The sequence below is a fragment of the Gracilinanus agilis genome, chromosome 3, assembly GCF_016433145.1.
Source record: "Gracilinanus agilis isolate LMUSP501 chromosome 3, AgileGrace, whole genome shotgun sequence".
In the NCBI taxonomy this organism is placed as follows: Eukaryota; Metazoa; Chordata; class Mammalia; order Didelphimorphia; family Didelphidae; genus Gracilinanus; species Gracilinanus agilis.
The window spans coordinates 578,981,289-578,995,587 of NC_058132.1; the positions used below are offsets into that span (position 1 = coordinate 578,981,289).

Consider the following 14,299-nt stretch of genomic DNA (forward strand, 5'->3'; position numbering starts at 1 on the left):
ATTGTAATTCCAAAGAGGGTCCTCGCGTGGCCAGTGTACTGCATTTTGTCCTTGGGCCTTATTTACATGAGAGATGATTTTGTTTCTTTCTCTGTCAGGAAGATCTTAAGTAATTTTTCCACATCCTTATACGAAGGATTGTATTGGAAAAATATGTCTTCCATCCTTTTCATTATAGCTATGGGTTTGTCATTATAATTTGGAGCCTCTTTTTTAAATTCTTGGATATCTTGAGGAGTGAATGGAATGTGGTGTGTTAAATTTATCTCATTCCCAGATCTGTCTAATGTAGGCACTTCCCTTAGAGGGAAAAGGCCATCACAGGAATCAGAATGCTATGAATCAGAATCATAGTGTGATTTTGGTTTCTTTTTAGTCATTTTGGTGCGTACTGAGGCAGAACAGATCTTTTTAGGTGTTTGCATGCTTACCGTGGCATGTGTAAGAACTAATACAGTCTCAGTTGGGGTTGGTTGTGGGTTGGGAAAAGGGACAGGAGTGTCAGGAGAAGGAGTAGGGGAGGGAGGGTTGGCCAGGAGATGCACAAGATGAGAGAGGAGTTTCTTTACATCCGTGTCCTTTATTTCAGGAGAAATATGACTTTCCTCTCTGAGTATTTTGGGAACAGCCTAACAAAATTTGGAATCCACCTTTTCCACTGCACCATGCATAGAGTATTTGAAATTGTCCAATTGGATTTGTACTGCTGCTTGGATGTTGGCTTGTATTTTATGATTTGCAGCTTTCTGCATCTTCATATTGAAGATTAGAAAAATAAGATTACCTAGCAGCATCAGAAAAAAGAATGTATTCAGAACCCATAAAAGTTCCCAATTTGGCAAAAGCTAAAAAACTCTGCTGTATAGAAGCAAACATGTTGGGAGGCTTCTATTTGTTTATTTACTTAGCTAGCCTTTATTCAGTTCATTTTAATTCTAATATTTTTTAACTGTTCTTATTTATGTTCTTATTTATTCATTTGGTTTCAAGTGGAAAAAATTTTTATTAATATTATTTTTATTATTAATTAATATTAATTATTATTCATTAAATATTAATAAATATTATTTTTATTATTTTTAATGTATTGGCACTGTCCTTGGTTCTTCCCTACAGTGGCAGAAAGGTAGCACTGCAGCTTAGCAGAAAAAGGGAGGGGGCAGCACAGTGAGTGTTCTGTGCTGCACTCTAGTGGCTAATGTAGTACTGCAGCTCAGGAGGAAGAAGGGAGGAGAGAGCACACTGAAATGGACAAAGCAGAAATAGACAAAGCTGATAAGATCACTGAAAGCCTTCAGGCTGATAAGCAAAGTAAGTGGGTTTTTTTAGTATTTGGGGTTTTAGTATTGCCTTTTACAAGGCAAAATCTCTCGAAAGGGAGAGATTGAAGCTAGTAGAGGGGTAGAGTAGAGAGGAAGTAGTAGAGAGGAAGGTAGAGAGGGATCTGGGTTTTTTTGGACATCTGCTGGGTTCCCACCAGCAGACAGTTTGTGGCAGATCTTGATTTCCTGCCACTGGCAGACCCCTTCCTGGGTCTTTTGCCACTGGCTGGGTTTTTTCTAGGGGACCGGGATTTTTGTAGGCTGGCTAGGTTCCTGGGTTGGGAGAGGGATTGGGAACTTGGATGATGGATTTGGATCCCCTGCCAAGGCACAGGCGCCATGCAGGGGAATAGTAGGGGAAGAGTCTGGGGTTTTTTTTGGACCCCTGCTGGGTTTTCCAGAGAGACCCCTTGCTGGGTTTTAGCCCGTCAAGGGTAAGGGAGGTTAGGGTTAAGATTCTTAGGCTGGGGTTGGGTGGGGATTTAGATCTAGGAACCTGGAAGGGGTTTAGTAGGGGAAGGGATCCCCCACTAGGGTGGGTTTGAGTGGGAAATTTTTTACTTACCCTTAGGCAGTAAGGCAGGCAGTTTAGTCAGCAGGCAGTCAGGCAGGCAGGTTTAGGTCCCATCTGATGGTCATCCTAAACTGTGAGGGGCTGAATGGAGGAAGGTAGGAAGGTGAATAAGAGGAAGGGAAAGGAAGGTAGTGTCCCTAGCCCCTGTAGTGGGAAATTGACCAGAGCTCTTCCAGGCTCAAATAAAAGATCTGAGAGCAACCTTAGTGATTAGAATAATTAGGTTTTATTTAAATTAGGAAATGGAAAACATTAAGTAGGGAAAAAGAGTCTCCCATGTAAAGAGAGTCCAGGATCAGAAAGAGTCAGCCACCAGGCTCAAGAGCAGAGCCCCTCCAGGGTCGAGAGAGTGAAAAAGCATGAAACTCTCTCTTTTATACTTTCTCCAATACCTTCCCACAAAGGAAGTGGGAGGTATTGGGGGAAGTTATAACAGGGATCCCTGGGAGATGTAGTCTTCCCGGTTTTACATTAATTCCAAATGACACAGGTTTATAACATAAATCATTGATTGTGCTTATCTTCCATTTCAGACTTCAGGTTTCTAGAAATACATGTTTTTATTTTCTTCCTTTTTTCTTCTTCTTGTTTATTATTTTGTATTCAGATACTATCTACTGCTTTGACAATTTTTTTCTTTTCATGGGGAAAAATATTCGTCCATTTATCTTGTTAATTTATTTGTATATTATTATTGTATATGTAAGGATGGGATTTGTGCAAAGGGGATGGGACAAAAGGAGCCAGAGAAGGAGTGGCTGACAATTGGTGATAGTTACTGACAGTTGAGACCAGAGAGAATTCTGGGTAATGTCTGGAGGAGGAAGGAAGAGGAGAGTTCTTCCAGGGGTGAGGAGAGAGTTGGGGAACAACCCATCTCGGATCCAGTCTTGAGGGCTTCCTGAGGATCTTTCTTTTGGAAACTGAACTCTGATTCCCTGGTCAAAGATTCCATCGCATCTCACCCAGCAAGACTTCAACATTGAGTTTTTGGACTCCATTTTGGGAGCAATCTCTTAGTCTCCTTCCTCCATTTCCCAACCTTGCTGAGAGACCCTGTCCAGTCTAACTTACAATTAAAGAAAAGGATAGAAATAGAAACAGAAGGAGAAGGGGTGGGGGAAGAAGTTTGGGAGTGGGAACCCCAAAGGTTCCCTCCTGAGTGACAGATTCCATAGAAATAGGGAAGAGGGCACCCCAAAACCCCTCTGCCCTTCACCCCTTTTCCTAAACCCTGAATTGCGAATAGTAAAAGCCATTCATTAGTCCCATAGCATTCCATTCCAGAGTGCCTGAGAGGCAACAAGGGAGAGGAAAAGCACAGTTTGGTCTAGCTGCCTCCATCTTCACTGCTGTGAAGTTGACTGACCTCAGGGGAGGCTTGTGTGAACCTCATCCTCATTCAGAATTGGATTGGGGTACTGTATACCTCATCTTATTGGGAATCCTTGCCCCCAACTCCTGCGGGGCAACCCGAGCATCCAGGTCACCCAGTTTCTGGGTATCACCTCCTCGAAGTCTCCCAGAGTATATTGGCGTGAGGGGAGAACTAGAAGAGAGTCTGTTATAAATTTTTTTATAACTTATTATAAATAAATTTATATCTATATCTCCTTAGGATGGTCCTAAGGAGATATAGATATTCAGTGATGTGAATGTATCTATCTGTATTCTCCCTAGCTGCAGATGATGGAGGAATACCAACTCTGATCACCCTTGATAGTTGTTATGATTTTCCCTTTTCTCCAAGTTGCCCAGGGAGGACCCCTGAGAGTTTAGATGGATGGGTAACATTTTCAGGTCCAACATGGGGTTGGATAGATTAATATAGGGCTTTGATTTGCCTTGGATTACGTTTGGTATCAGATTGTGTTGACTCCCTCCCAAAGGGTCTTGATATAAAGACCACTCAGGAAGGTACTTGTTAAACTCTCTTTATATATAATCAGGGAAAGGACAAGGAATGGGGATTGGAGACCCTATAAATCTATTATCTATAACTAGTTGACAATCAGGACTGGAGGCTATTGATCAAGTGGAAGCTGGAGAGTTACTCTCTCCACTACCTCTGGCTCAGCCTGGCCATATCCAAGCTAGAAATTAGGGAATGCTATTAATACAGCTGGGTTGGTGATCTTATTCTCTCAGCTTTCTCACTACCAGTGTCTGGTGATGCACTAGCTCTCACAGTCTTTCAGGAAATAATTAGATCTATTCCTATCCTCTTCTTCATAGACCTCCCTGCCTCCTTCACCACCCACTCAGAGATTTCCCAGTCCAGAGACTCCTGTCCAGAGACCTCCAGAACCCAGAGAGACCTCAAGAGCCCCCTTCCAAGTGGTTGTCAGGGATATTTATACTGTCAGACGAACCTATGTTTGCCCCTGGCTCACAGCACCTGGGAACATTCCGTGTCTTCCAACTGCCTTCCCTGTCATTCAAGGTGGCATCCATCATTTCCCAGATTATGAATATAACATGTCTCACCCCATACAGACTCTCTCTCTCCCCTTTTATCATAACATTGGTCTTTGGTTCCTCTTTATTATTATTACATATATAAATCCTATTTGCCACTCCTCCTATCTCATTGATTTAGCCAATTTTAATAGTGTTTTATTTTCCTTGAACCTATAGTTAACTAGATAATTTGTTTGAATTTCTACCTCTCATTTAAAGTACAACTCTTTGTTTTTTGTTATAAAACCTTCAGTGATTTGACTTGAATGATTTATTAAAGTTCTATAGTTCTCTATCCAGAAAATCTCACATCCCTTTATCCCTCAATTATAGCTATTTTTAAAGTGTTTGTTCTAGCTCTCTCTTTTTTGTTGATTCCTTTTGAAGATGTTTATATGTAATAAGCTACTCTTTGTGTCAGATAATATTCTGTGGGGATAGTGCTACTAGCTTTACTGCAAATTATAAATATCTGTGCTTCTACATTGACCTATGTGCCATTAGTAAAGTGTTCTCCTTTTGGCAAAGAAAAATTGTCTTTTTGATCTTTATTTTCCTAAGATACCTTTGAGTGTAAGTGATTGCAGAATACATGAAGCATTCAGATCAGTTAAATGTTTACATGTTATAAAAGGATTTAGGGCTATTGGAGATTAGTATTTTGTTTGCTTGACACTAACCTTATTTGGCTTTTTCTAGGTAACAACTCTGAATTAATCCAGTACTAATTGCTTTTTTAGTTTAACTGTCTTTTGAGAGAAGTTGATCTATGGACCTAAATCAATCAGTCTACAAGCTGTTATTAAATACCTAGTACTGAGAATTTTCTTTTTATTCAGACCAGTGATTTTCTTCATCTACTTCTAGTAAGGAAACTCTTCCAATGTCGATCAGCAAGTTTTCTCCAGCTCATAGCCTTAGAGATTTGTTTGGGCCATGGTCAGGTTAAATAATTTGTCACAGAGTTAACATCTTTCAGAGAGGAGACTTGAACTTAGATCTCTGGATTTCAATGCCAGATCTCTATTCACTAATCCATATTATTATTTAGATAAAAAGGTAAAAATGAAGATGTTTCTGTTCTCAAGGAGATTATATTCTATAGAAGGAATCAACATATGTATGTTAAAAGTTATGATAAAATGGAAGTTGATTTAGGGAATAGTGGCAGAGCTATTGGCAGCTGGAGTCACAAGAAAGGCATTAAGGGAAGGCAGAACTAAGCAGGGCTTAGAAGGAAGCTGGGGGTTCTCTGAAGTGTAGGTGAGGAGGGGAAAACAGAAGGGTATGGAGATAGCAGAAGAGAGAGGCCAGAGAGCACACGGAGGAGTGATGTATAGTTAATCTTTTAAGATAAACTTTAGACAATAATGAACAGCTTTAAACACTCAACAGGAATTTATATTTTATCCTTGAGGCAATTGGGATCAACATTACTGAGACACTGAACAGTTCCAGAGCATGCTTAGCTCTGCTTTAGAACTATGGCTGGGAGCTCCCCATGCTAGTCCCTGCCCGTGGGCCTGCTGGGGGAGCCTTCGTCTGTCCACAGCGAGCCTGGCCCTGATAACTGCCCCCCTGGGTTCATCAGGCCTGGGGCCTGCAGGCCTACCTCAGGGAGGCTGAGGGAAGGAAGAGAAGGTCTATGTTTTTGTATTGATTCCTAGTTCAGCTGGTCCTCCGAGCGCCTACTGGATTTGGGCATCATGTGGAGACCCTGTCTCAAAATGTTTGACAGCTGTGTGAAGGCTAGACTGTGGGGGACATGGAGCTCTAGACTTATTGAGAAAGTTTCTCCCAGAGCTGAGGTTAGAGGTGAAGGCTGCGGCCTGCTCTCCCCTTCTTGACCATTATCTACTTAGAGATCAAAGAAGTCTGAAAGTCACCCCCGCCTTCTTAAACACCCACCGTGTCCTCTCATGTCCAGGCTCAAATGGAACCTCTTCTAAGGTTACAAGTCTTGGTCACCTAGCCCTTTTGTCCCTTTCCCATGTTTGTGTACCTCCATCCCCTCTATATCCTGGGCCCCCAGTGACTGCCACTTCCTGGCTAGTCTTTATAGTCAGTCTCTGAGCTCCATGTGTATTCACTAGCTGGCTCTCAGTACAAGCCAAGATCCTTTCTAGAGGAAATCTTTCCTAATCCTCCTGGATTCTAGTGCTTTCCCTCTCTTAATTTTTCATATTTATCTTGGATATAGATCATATCATTTTATGTCTTTCCTCATGGATATACAAGGAAGGGCTCTATAACCTCTATACTCTTTCATGTCACCATCCTAATTCAAAATCCCTAACAAATCTTAATGAATATTTATTCCTAGGCCATTTTCTATGAAAAGTATTTCTCATATTTCAATGAATATTCCCAGAACACTGAGTAAGGCTATTGACTATTCATGCATATGTGAGTGAATATCCTCTATTTCTTCAAAAATATTTTTACTTGAAAAGCATCAATAAACATAAACATTTAAGTATATCTATATATCCATATATTTTGTATGTATTAATAATAGAACACAGTTCCAATATTACTCATCTGTGTCCCCTTTTATCATTCTTTCTGTGTGTGCATGGGCGTGTGTATAAAACCCTTACCTTCTGTCTCAGAATTGATACAAGTATCAGTTCCAAAGCAGTAGAATGTGTAAGAGTTAAAATTGGTTTGGGTCAAATTAAGAGTTATAAAAAGAGTTTGTGTTTGCCGTTTATAAAAACTAACTTTTAAATCATGAAGCTGTTAGTAGCTTTAGTAGCTTTATTACAGCAAAATAGAAATAGTAAAGATAGGGAAATATAGGAAGGAGGTAGAAAATATTGCTTAGCTAAATACCCTGTAATTGCCGATCTATGGGGAATTCAGTTCAACTTTGACAAAGGCTCGCTCAGTTCTCAATCACCAACCAGGAGTCATGGTAGTATCTTCAGCATGAGCCACCAATGCAGAATCCAACATAGAATCTGAGTGTTTCAACAGAATCCAAAGTCCAAATCAGGAAGGCAAAATCAAAAGCTGAATCCAAAATGAGAATCTGAAATAGGAATCTGAAATCTGAGTGCCTGACTACCTGTTGGGTCTTACTTTATAAGCACTTTTCCCCACCCAAGAGTTCTCCCATGTCACATCTCACCAACCAATCATAGTTCCTTAATTTGACTAGCACTGCCTAGGGAAGCAGTGCTTGTGGGATCCATTTCTTGTCTTTGAGGGTGTATGCTTTCTTTTTTAGTAAAAGGTTCTTCAAGTCTTGACTGACTTGAGGGGCACTCCAAGTTTTTGATTAAGTTAAGTTAAACAAAGGGTGTTAAAAATTCCCTTTCACAAACTATTAGTGCTAAACAATTGGAGTTAAGTGATTTGCCCAAGATCACACAGTTGGGAAGTGTCTAAGGTCAAATTTGAAGATAGGACCTCCCATCTGTAGGTCTGGCTTTCAATCCACTGAGCTACCTCACTTCCCCTCTTCCGTGTATATTTTGAAAACATTTTATTTACAATTTTCTGTCATTTTTTCTTGGTTGCTTATTTATTTAATCACTCTTACTTCTCTACCACTACTGTCTACACTTTCCCTTCTCCCCAGTAAAGTCATCACCAGCATTTATGCAAAGCAAATTACATATAATTTAATTTGGTGCCTCTTTTGTAACAAATAAGCATAAAGAAAATAAATGGGCAATCTGGTCATGACTGAAAAATGTAAATTTTATCTACAATCTTCTGCTAACAGGTGTTAAATATCTTCTTCATTAATCTCCAGAAAGTCACCGCTGATCATTGCATCTATTGATTTCTGAAGTTTTTCTAAATTACATTTATATTTTACCTTATATTCACATTTTTATAATAGCTAAATTTTAATATACCTCTGAGAAGACAAAGGGTTCTGCAGGCCCAAAGATAAATGGTTATAATTTTCCTTTATTATAAGTATTCAAATTTTAATACATATAAGAATCATACTCCAATATTCTTTTTAGATTATATATATTGTTTTTATTGGCATCAGGTCTCTCTCTAGGCCCTGCTCTCCATAGGCTTTTGTTATTACCACACTCCACTGGTTTTCCCCTTATTTGGTTGTTTGCAAGCTTTAGGATTGATTTCTTTAGTTCTTTAGTTCTGGAATTTCTTTCTTGGTATTTCTTTTTTGTCTTCATTTAGTCAGTCAATAATCAGTTATGCTTTAAAATTGTTGTGAGGGAGATTAATAAATGAGTATTTAGGAGACTTAGCAGGCAGGCCTGAAGGATTCTAAATGGAATGGGGAAACAGGAAGTATTGCTTTTCTCTCTGAGATGGACTCCATTGTGGTTGGGGACAAGTTGTAACTGACCCCTGGGAGATCTCAGAGGAAGTGGAGTTTGTACCTTGATTTCCTGGGATCCAGAAGGAAGACTTATCTAACCTGAATTGCAGGTTAACTTGGGCTGGGTTATCTCCCATATCTACCCACCTAAAGGAATACAGATAGTGGTCCTGGAAGAGCTTCAAGATCTCTGGAGTGTGACAGTACTCTTCTGTGAGGATACCCACTTTAGTCCTGCTATTCTTTGGGCCCTGTCTTGCTTTAGTTCTCATTTCAGTGTAGATAAGTCCCTCACTGTGCTTTGCCCATAGTCTGGAAGTATAGAAACCCCTATTCTCATCCTTTAGATCAGTGATTCCTAAAGTGGGCACTACTACCCCCTGGTGGGTGCTGCAGCGATCCAGGTGGGGCAGTGATGGCCACAGGTGCATTTATCTTTCCTATTAATTGCTATTAAAATTTAAAAAAAAATTTAATTTCCAGGGGGCTAAGTAATATTTTTTCTGGAAAGGGGGTGGTAGGCCAAAAAAGTTTGGGAACCACTGCTTTAGATTATAGTTTTCTTTAATTAAACCTGTGTTTATAAGCCCTCTTGTCAAATTTTTTTTTATTTTTTTATTTTTTAATGTTAAACCCTTAACTTCTTTGTATTGACTTATAGGTGGAAGAGTGGTAAGGGTAGGCAATGGGGGTCAAGTGACTTGCCCAGAGTCACACAGCTGGGAAGTGTCTGAGGCCAGATTTGAACCTAGCACCTCCCGTCTCCAGGCCTGGCTCTCAATCCACTGAGCTACCCAGCTGCCCCCATTTTTTTTTTTTTTTTTAGTATCAATTCTAAGACAAATACAGCAGAGGGTAGGCAATTGGGATTAAGCCACTTGCCCATAGTCACAGAGTTAGGAAGTGTCTGAGGTGAGATTTGAACTCGTGTCTTCCTGCCTCCAGACCTGGAGCTTTATCCACTCTGTCTACTAGCTACTCCTTCCTCTTGTCAATTTACTTGCAGTTTCTCTGACTCCCTGGCTAGGTGGATCCATGTGACAGTTAAGGCCTGGCTGTCACTCCTGTCAACTGCCATTCCCCAAACAGCTAAACCTAGTTTCCCTAACTTATTTTGGTTCCAGACTATTGTCCATTCCTGTCTCCTACTCACCCTTCTGAATCCCAATAAATATTTAATTTAATCCCAGTTTTTCCCTCTTAATAAATGTGTGATGTATTTTTGGGAGACCTAGACCCTCTAAATATCAATGAAAGTCTTTTATGTTTTTAAAAAAAAACTTAAGAAATACACTTTTAAAAGGTGCCCATTATGTCCTATATATTGTATTAAGTATCAGAGATATACTGAATGAAAGCAAAGGAAAACCATTCCTTGGTTGATTCTACTGTATTATCTCTAATTTACATATTAGGGAATATAGATAAGTTAAGTTAACTTGCCTTTTTTTATACAGGAGGTATGAAGCAAAGAATTTAAATTCAGTTACTTTGATTCAAAATATGATGCTTTCCTTAATATTTACAGCAAGATAAGAGATACTGGGTTATTTTGATTCCTTCTATGTTTAATCTTGTAGTAGTAGTAAAGTAATGGAAATGATAATATTTTCTGAATATCTGTGATGTACTACAGATGCCTGTAAGCGAGGACATTTTCTGAATATTAACTGCATTTATTTCTATAGTATGCCTCTTATGGTATTGTATATATATGTTATATATATATTATGGCCCCTTGAAAAGTCTAATTGGTGCAATAAGCTTTTAGTATCTGAAAAAAAATTGTGTTCTTACAAATATAAATGTTTCAGAACTTACTGAAATAACTTTTTCATGAAATTTTTTTTCTCATGTTAGAGATAATTGGTTTTAAGTAAAGAAAACAGTGTGTACTGTTCTAAATTCTTTTGTCAGGAAGTTTTGCTTACTGCCTATTTGAATGTGTGTGTGTGTGTGTGTGTGTGTGTGTGTGTGTGTGTGAAATTTGTCTTAATAAGGGAGAATACTATAGAAGGGCTATTGAAGTTTCTATGATATATTTAAAATTAATTTATGGAATTAAACTGATTACATTACTAGTAGATGGTGGTAACTAAGATGTTTTAACTAGCTATGATACTCAAAGTACCTAAGATACCTAAAGTATTTAGTATGCTTAAGGTAGTACTGAGAGACAGAGAGCAGGGAGTAAGATGAATATGAGGGGATTTTTTCTAAAAAAACAAAATCAAAGGAAAAGAGGGAGGAATGCACTCAAATATGAGAAAAGGAGAGAAAGTTGAGGGTAAATTATCTTATATGAGAAGGCATGAAAGAATCCACACAGTGTAAAGGCGATAGGGTTGGCAGACAATGCTTAAAACTTACTCTCAACAGAATTAGCACAATGTAGGAATAACATCCACACTTTTAGGCATACAAATCTATTTTGCCAATAGGGAAGTAAGGGGAGGGGGAAAAAAAGCCTGGCAGGACAGACAAAAAGAAGGGGGAGTTGGACCCAGGTAGGCCAGCAAATGGAAGCAGAAACATTTGTGAACAGCAACTGAAAGTCTGAAAGGAGAGAAAGCAGAGGATAAGCAAAGGACAAATAATATGGAGAGATCAGAGATGGGGGAAAAGGATTTACTTGTAAAAATATTTTCACCAGCTCTTTTTTTTAGTAGCAGAGAATTGGAAACTGAGAGAATGTCTATCAGTTGGAGAATATGCTGAACAAGCTGTGGTATATAGTTGTAAAGGAAAACTATTGCTCCATAAGAAATAATGAACAGGATGAGTTCAGGAAAATCTGGAAAGACTTATATGAACTGGTGCAAAGTGAAGTGAGCAAAACCAGAACAGTGTATTGAGTAACAAAACTCTTGTAAAGAGATCTGTGAAGGACTGTTCACAGTATGGCAAGGTTCCAAAAAAAACCCCTAAATGACTCATGATGATTAAAAAACAAAAACAAACACTATCCACAGCAAAAGAAGGAACTGTTGGATCTGATTACAGATCAAAACATACCATCCTTCACTTTATTTCCTTCATTGCTTTTTTATTGTATATTTGGTATGTCTATAGTTACTATATGGGGAATACAGAAATATGTATTGCATGAAATCATGAATATAACTGATATCAAACTATTTACTATGTTGGGGAGGTGAGGAAAGGAGGAAGAGACTCTCAATTGCAAATGTTAGAAAACAATTGTCAAAAATGGTTTCTACATGTAATTGAAAAAAATAAAATTCACAATAAAATTATTTTTAAAAAGGATAAGACTACATCTTGAGTGGGAATTTTAGTTTTGAGGGTACACACTTCTCAACAGAATCTTGAAAGAAATAGGTTAAGATAGAGAAGTTAAGACATGGCCTTTGGACCGTGAACTAGTTAAAACTTTAAAGATTTTTGTAACACCCTATTTATAGGAAATTTAAAATACTGAGAGGTAGCATGGAAAAAGTATGTGTGTGTTTGTCTTGCATTATGATTTCTTGTACACTATCCCATATTCCTAATATATTTGTCAGCTCTGGGAGCGCATTGGCAGTGTTACACAGTTCTTTGACCAACAAATATTTGTGGAATTGAATTGAATTGGATTATAAAAAGAGTTTGATCTGGGAAATGAAATCTGAATGAATAGTAGCAGTAAAATATTTCCATAATTTAGTACTGTGGACAGGAACATCTGGTTTTTGGTCTTGATTTGCCCACTGACTAGCTATGTGACCTTAAAAAAATCAACTTAATTATTTGAATTTCATGTGAGTCATCTCCCAAACTAAGGGATTTGGAATTTAGATACTCTTTTCTAGTTCTATGATTATTCCATAATTACATATATAATTCTATACAGATAAAGAATTAAAGTATATGCACAATTCTGTATATACTTTATTGTGCTTTCTATGTTCATTCCTATATGAAACTGACTTAATTCAATTTTGTCAAGCCTCCCCTTTCCTTTATCTAACCGCTCTGGGAAGACTTGCTAGGTAACAATAACATGGATCCTGATTATTTTCACAGCATGTCTTCCTCTGTACCCTGTTTCTAACTCTTTGGAATGTGACAAATGTCACTTAGTTCCCTTTCTTTTCTGATCTTTAGCTTAACATTATTGGAATTGTTAGTTCTCATATACTTATCTTTGGCAATATTGACTATTAGTCCATAGCTGCTTCTGAGAACAGTTTCTGAAAGCAGAGGAATAAATTCTTTTAGATAGTATCAAACATATCTCGAATGAAACTTTATAACTTTTCAAAAGGTCTATGATAGTACCATTTCTCCACAATTAAATGAAGAACATTTGATTTTTGTTGTTGTTGCTTATATTTTTGGATATAATTTGCATTACTGTATTTTAAGATTTCAAGATTTATTTGAAAAACTTGAGTACTTATTGCCAAAATATCTTGGCTATTATGTAAGTGATTGTTCTTTATTTATTTTAATGGAATTTTATATTATTTTCTGCCCCAAATCCTCTCCCTCCAAATTCTCTCTCCCCTATACATAAAACTTTATTCTTAATTATATCAAAAATTTGCCCAAATATTTATTCTATATTCATTCACCAGTTTTTCCATGTATTAGGAGAATACTTATTGCTTTATTAGCCCTTTCTTAGCAATCAGTCATCATGTCCATTTGTATAGTAGTCATGTGTAGCATGAATTTTAAAAGAAATCTTCCTTTTTATTTTTCTAATCAGATGAGCACAGTGAAAAGACTACGGCCACGTCTGAGTGCCATTCTCTTTAAACTGCAATTTGAGGAGCAGGTGAATAGCCTAAAACCGGACATCTTGGCTGTCAGTGCTGCCTGTGATGAGATAAAGAAGAGCAAAGGCTTCAGCAAGTTACTGGAACTTGTGTTGCTAATGGGAAACTACATGAATGCAGGCTCCCGGAATGCCCAGACCTTTGGGTTCAACCTTAGTTCTCTCTGCAAAGTGAGTTTTATGCTTACATTTACCTGAACACTTTAAGTTAATCATCTGGGTTATTCACATTTATCAAGTGAAAATAAAATTAATCTGCTTATTATCAGGCATTAGTACTTCATGATAAACTGGGGCTAATTTACTCAACATTTAAACTAAATGGAACTGTTTTTTTTTCCCCCTGAAAATGTAAAGCCAATCAAAATTATTTATTTTATCTGAAATAAAACACAGTAAAGTTGCTGAATATAGATATTTTCCAAAAGCATTCTACTAGAATATCAATGTACTAGAAAATTAGATTTCATTCAATTTAGAGTTCTTATTTGTCAAAATGTATATATTCAGAGATATATATTCAGGAAATAACCTTGATATTTTATTTTATTTTTTTTACCTTTAGAATCTTTAATTCATCTTTGGTTGATAGATTTTGAAAAACCAGTGGAATAGGAAGGGAAGCTGGATGCTGTATGGTTTTTACAAAGCATTTTGAAATCTTTTCCTTCTTCTTGATCAATTAATGGATTAAAACATGCAATATATCCAATGACAAATTGGATTATATAATTTGGTTTTTTCCCTGGAATTCTATGCTTTTGAAATCTTCTGAGTAAAAAAGCTTTCTTTTCTACTCAGTTCTTTTCTGAAACAATTATCTATGAAAGTGGTACTTTACTGCT

At 37.6% G+C, this 14,299-nt stretch overlaps 1 protein-coding gene across 1 annotated transcript in view; it reads left to right on the top strand.

Annotated features, from left to right (window-relative positions):
• The window catches only part of DIAPH3 (diaphanous related formin 3), a 423,660-nt gene that overhangs the window by 202,045 nt on the left and 207,316 nt on the right, over positions 1 to 14,299 (top strand). The window contains exon 21 of the mRNA XM_044670603.1: positions 13,386 to 13,625. Within this exon, the coding sequence (XP_044526538.1) occupies positions 13,386 to 13,625 (240 nt within the window). The remainder of the gene's footprint in view (positions 1 to 13,385; positions 13,626 to 14,299) is intronic.